The 5,960-nt window shown below is 46.0% G+C and overlaps 1 protein-coding gene across 2 annotated transcripts; it reads left to right on the forward strand.

Moving 5' to 3' along the window:
* Positions 1–649: 649 nt before the first annotated feature.
* Positions 650–5,117, forward strand: LOC9270526 (leucine-rich repeat receptor-like protein kinase PEPR1). Of its 2 annotated transcripts, XR_003238847.2 has the most exons (3): positions 650–3,857; positions 3,944–4,413; positions 4,518–5,117. XR_003238847.2 is itself a non-coding variant. In XM_026020589.2 (2 exons), exons 1-2 carry the CDS (start codon positions 752–754, stop codon positions 4,303–4,305), a joined length of 3,468 nt encoding a protein of 1,155 aa, XP_025876374.1. In that variant the 5' UTR covers positions 650–751; the 3' UTR covers positions 4,306–4,468. The 2 variants fall into 2 exon arrangements, 1 of the variants encoding a protein (XP_025876374.1); XM_026020589.2 differs by lacking the exon at positions 4,518–5,117 and having other exon boundaries at positions 3,944–4,468.
* The last annotated feature ends 843 nt before the right edge of the window (positions 5,118–5,960 follow it).

The following is a 5,960-nucleotide window of genomic DNA, read 5'->3' on the forward strand; positions in this document are numbered from 1 at the left end:
TAAACGCATTGGACCTGATAAAGTCATCATCGTCAGCATTCTTCTTGATCATCATGCACGCTAACTCGTTATCGGTGCCTGCATGGCCTAGGCACTCTAACAATGCATTAAGTTCAGATTGCCAGATTCACTTGTCGCTAGTCACGTTATTCTCTACCCAGTGGTTGCTGACATTGCCCTTGCCACTGCACCGACATTTCCACGAGCTTGCTAATGTGATAGGGCTGCCCCACCCTAAGCAAATATAGGAAAGGAGGATAGGGAGGAAAAAAATGAAGAAAGGGGAAATTGCAGTGGATAAAATGTGAGTTGTGTTATTATTTTATATTTTTTCTTTTTTAACCTAGACTACAACATGAATATTTTTCTTTTTTAACCTAGACTACAACATGAATATCGCGCAAGATAAAACTCCCTGATTTACATTAAACGAGGTAAAATAAATGGTAAAAGAGTTGTCAGATCTGTTTCTTAGATTATATATATGATTATATATTTTATAAAAGTTGAGGATTTTAGAATTATTATAAAAAGACTAGTGACTACTATAGTTTTTCCATGACTTTCATCATGTGATACATCAGAGACCTAACAAACGTGCACTCTGACTCATCTTGACGGACAGGCGCTAATAACAGTGTCAGCCACCACCACTAGCACAGCATAACCAACTCCGTTCCATATCATCGTCCGTCCATCCATCCGAACCGCACGACAACCGAAGCAGTCCACGCGTCCACCACCTTCTCGCATGTCGCGCCACCTCCTCCTCCTCCTCGCGCTCCTCCTCCTCCTCCTCCTCTTCCCGCTCGCCACGTCCGCACAGCCGCCGCCGCCGTCGAACACCTCCGCCTCCACCTCCGCCGCGGCCGTCCTCCTCTCCTTCCTCGACTCCCTCCCACCCGCCTCCCAGCGCCTCCTCCTCCCGTCATGGCGGCAAAGCCGAAGCAGCAGCAGCAGCGGCAATGCCACCGCGCCTCCACCGCACTGCGCGTTTCTTGGCGTCACATGCTCCGACACCGGCGCGGTGGCGGCGCTCAACCTCTCCGGGGTGGGGCTCACCGGCGCGCTCTCCGCCTCCGCGCCGCGCCTCTGCGCGCTCCCGGCCTCCGCGCTCCCCGTGCTCGACCTCAGCGGGAACGGCTTCACCGGCGCGGTCCCCGCCGCGCTCGCCGCGTGCGCCGGGGTCGCCACGCTCCTCCTCGGCGGGAACAACCTCTCCGGCGGGGTTCCCCCGGAGTTGCTCTCCTCGCGCCAGCTCGTCGAGGTCGACCTCAACGGCAACGCGCTCACCGGGGAGATCCCCGCCCCCGCCGGCTCGCCGGTGGTGCTCGAGTACCTCGACCTCAGCGGCAACTCCCTCTCCGGCGCCGTCCCGCCGGAGCTCGCCGCGCTCCCGGATCTCCGGTACTTGGACCTCAGCATCAACCGGCTCACCGGCCCAATGCCGGAGTTCCCGGTCCACTGCCGGCTGAAATTCCTCGGCCTCTACCGCAACCAGATCGCCGGCGAGCTCCCCAAGAGCCTCGGCAACTGCGGCAACCTCACCGTCTTGTTCCTGTCCTACAACAATCTCACCGGCGAGGTGCCCGATTTCTTCGCCTCCATGCCCAATCTGCAGAAGCTCTACCTTGACGACAACCATTTCGCCGGTGAGTTGCCGGCGAGCATTGGTGAGCTGGTGAGCTTGGAAAAGCTGGTGGTGACGGCGAACAGGTTCACCGGAACAATCCCGGAAACAATTGGGAATTGCCGGTGTTTGATTATGCTGTACTTAAACAGCAACAACTTCACCGGCTCAATTCCGGCGTTCATCGGCAATTTGAGCAGATTGGAGATGTTCTCAATGGCAGAAAATGGCATTACTGGGAGCATTCCACCTGAAATTGGGAAATGCCGGCAATTGGTTGACCTTCAACTCCATAAGAACAGCCTCACCGGGACGATACCGCCGGAGATCGGTGAGCTAAGCCGATTACAGAAGCTCTACCTGTACAACAACTTACTCCATGGTCCAGTTCCTCAAGCATTGTGGCGATTGGTTGACATGGTGGAGTTGTTTCTCAACGACAACAGATTAAGTGGTGAGGTACATGAAGATATCACTCAAATGAGTAATCTAAGAGAGATCACCTTGTACAACAACAACTTCACCGGCGAGCTGCCACAAGCCCTGGGGATGAACACAACATCAGGGCTTCTTCGTGTGGACTTCACTCGCAACCGCTTTCGCGGCGCAATTCCTCCAGGATTGTGCACGAGAGGCCAGCTTGCCGTTCTTGATCTTGGTAACAACCAGTTTGATGGGGGCTTTTCTAGTGGGATAGCAAAATGTGAGTCTCTATACAGGGTTAATCTGAACAACAACAAGCTCAGTGGGAGCTTGCCTGCAGATTTGAGCACCAACAGAGGTGTGACACACCTCGACATTAGTGGAAATCTGCTCAAAGGGAGGATACCTGGTGCGCTTGGTTTATGGCACAATCTTACAAGGCTTGATGTATCTGGCAACAAATTCTCAGGTCCAATACCACATGAACTCGGGGCTCTAAGTATTCTTGACACCCTGCTCATGTCATCGAACAGGCTGACCGGAGCAATACCACATGAGTTGGGGAATTGCAAGAGGCTTGCCCATTTGGATCTTGGAAATAACCTTCTCAATGGAAGTATACCTGCAGAAATTACAACACTTAGTGGCCTGCAAAATCTTTTGCTTGGTGGAAACAAGCTCGCTGGACCAATTCCGGATTCTTTCACCGCAACGCAGAGCCTCCTTGAGCTGCAACTTGGTAGCAATAATTTGGAAGGAGGCATCCCACAGAGCGTAGGCAACCTTCAGTACATATCACAAGGTCTGAATATTAGCAATAACAGACTAAGCGGCCCAATCCCGCACAGCCTTGGTAATCTTCAGAAACTGGAAGTGCTCGACTTGTCAAATAACTCATTATCTGGTCCTATTCCATCGCAGCTAAGTAACATGATCTCACTTTCTGTTGTGAACATTTCGTTCAATGAGCTATCTGGTCAGCTCCCTGATGGATGGGATAAGATTGCAACACGGTTACCTCAAGGGTTTCTAGGGAATCCTCAGTTGTGTGTACCATCCGGAAATGCACCTTGCACAAAGTATCAATCTGCGAAAAACAAAAGAAGGAACACACAAATTATTGTGGCATTGCTAGTGTCAACTCTTGCTTTGATGATTGCTAGTCTGGTTATTATTCATTTCATTGTGAAGAGGTCTCAGCGTCTATCTGCAAATCGTGTATCAATGCGCAACCTGGACTCCACCGAAGAATTGCCAGAAGACTTGACATATGAAGACATTCTTCGGGCCACTGATAACTGGAGTGAGAAATACGTCATTGGAAGAGGCCGGCATGGCACAGTCTACCGGACTGAGCTTGCAGTTGGAAAGCAGTGGGCAGTCAAGACAGTTGATTTGTCCCAGTGCAAATTCCCTATTGAAATGAAGATATTGAACACGGTGAAGCACCGGAACATTGTGAGGATGGCTGGGTACTGCATCCGTAGCAACATCGGCCTAATTCTCTATGAGTACATGCCCGAGGGGACACTCTTTGAGCTATTGCATGAAAGGACACCTCAAGTGTCCCTTGACTGGAACGTCCGGCACCAGATCGCCCTTGGTGTGGCGGAGAGCTTGTCCTATCTTCACCATGACTGTGTGCCCATGATTATCCATAGAGATGTCAAATCGAGCAACATCCTGATGGATGCTGAGCTAGTACCCAAGCTCACAGATTTTGGGATGGGGAAGATCATTGATGATGATGATGCAGACGCGACAGTGTCTGTCGTTGTTGGCACCCTTGGTTATATTGCTCCAGGTGAACCCTCTTCTCTTCATATCAATCCTGAGCTAATTTATTTTTATTTATTTTCAGTATTAACATGCTTCATCATTTTTGCACAGAGCATGGATACTCCACGAGATTAAGCGAGAAGAGTGATGTATACAGTTATGGAGTAGTGCTTCTTGAACTGTTGTGTCGGAAGATGCCTGTGGATCCTGCATTTGGAGATGGTGTGGACATTGTGACTTGGATGGGGTCAAATCTGAATCAGGCAGATCACTCCAACATCATGAGGTTCCTGGATGAGGAGATAATATACTGGCCTGAACATGAGAAGGCGAAGGTGTTGGACTTGTTGGATTTAGCGATGACCTGCACTCAGGTTTCTTGCCAGTTAAGGCCATCCATGAGGGAGGTGGTGAGCATCTTGATGAGGATTGAGAGAAGTAATCACGTTCAGTTCTTTGAAGAAGCTCCATGAGATCGACTATATCCTATCATTTGTGAAATAGAAGATACAATTGTACAGTGTATTTCAAGTGCGTTATAATTTTGTTTCTGCAAACTTTCACAAGACCTTGGCAAAGTGGTATACCGTATACAGAATTTTACAATCGTTTTTCAGATTTTTCTACAGTAGTCCACATTCTACAGTTTATAGTATCAGCCTAGCTAGCTAACCCTTTCTTGCAGGATTGCAGCCAAAAATCAGGTTGATCTTCAGCAGAAAACATCAAACAGATTTGGAGCTATAATCACCAAGTTTCTATCCTCCTGTCATCAGGTTTGGGGGTTGGCTATTTCCTCCTGTGGTGGCATGTGTTTGTCACCTCACTACCTTAGGCTTTTTCTTCTTAGAGTATGTCTTTGACTACCCTTTGAATGAAACTTTCCAAGGCTTTGATCAATCAGCACCACCTATGGGTAATTTTACCATCCTTGAGAAAGCACCTAGAGGTACCATATTTTCTAGTCTAAAATCTGATATCTCTAGGTACAAAATATCTCAAGGTACAAAAAAAATTTTAGTGTAAAATTTAGGTACCTCACGGTACATTCTCAAGGACTGTAAAATTCCTCACCACCTAATCATTTGATATCTCAATCTTCTTAACCACCTAATCATTTGATATCTCAATCTTCTTAGAGGCCTAGAGAACCTTGTCCGATAATGTTTATTGCATCCAATGGAGACTAGTTGGTCTTTGTTATAAACTTTTATATGTGTTTAATACTTTGATTTGAGCAGTCCGATTGATATTGCCATGTATTTTAATTGTTCTGAAAATTTCTGATTTCTTGCCCCTTGAAGAGTTTTCATTTTTGGTTTGTTCAGACATTTCCTCAATGAATAGCTCATGAACCATTTTGATTATTTTTACATATCGAAGATTTTTCTGTACATACATTATCTGATTGTCAGATGCGAAATCCTCAAAACATGTGAGCTTCTTGAGCTGCACTTATTTTCAAAACTATCATGATAAATAGACACGAAAAGGTTTACTGTCCTATCTAGCAAATTGAAGGATAATTAGTCCTCCTCACTAGGGATGAAAACGAATCGGATACGGACGGAAACTAGCTTTATTATATTCGTTTTCATATTTTTTTCGGGAATCGGAATCGAAAACTCAGATACGGAAATGAAATCGAATATTATCGAATACAGATACGGAGCGAATACAAGACGGAACGAATACGGTAGCGGATATTTACCGGTATATAAAAAACCCCTCAAATTGAGTTTCTTGATCAAGGAAGAGATATCGCTTATTATTTTAGTTCAACATCTCCAATATTTATATAGTCAATTTTATAGACGGTCCCACAAACCTATGTGAAAATCGATTTTCATGGCTATTCCTCTTAAAGATCCATATACAAATATGATTACCATTTTCTATTCTCATGACCTTTTACTAGATGTATAACTTACTTACCATTGTATAAATTGGAGATGTTATTTATTTTACTTCACATCTTCAAAACTTGTAATGTTTGTTTTATACTTTAAATGCTTTCAAATACAAATGTTATAAACTACAAAGTGGTAGATCCCGTTGAGCTCTACAACTTTGATATGGAACACATCTCCATCAGATGTCGTTTGAATTGTAGATCTGAGATTTTGTA

The sequence above is a fragment of the Oryza sativa genome, chromosome 10, assembly GCF_034140825.1.
Source record: "Oryza sativa Japonica Group chromosome 10, ASM3414082v1".
In the NCBI taxonomy this organism is placed as follows: domain Eukaryota; kingdom Viridiplantae; phylum Streptophyta; class Magnoliopsida; order Poales; family Poaceae; genus Oryza; species Oryza sativa.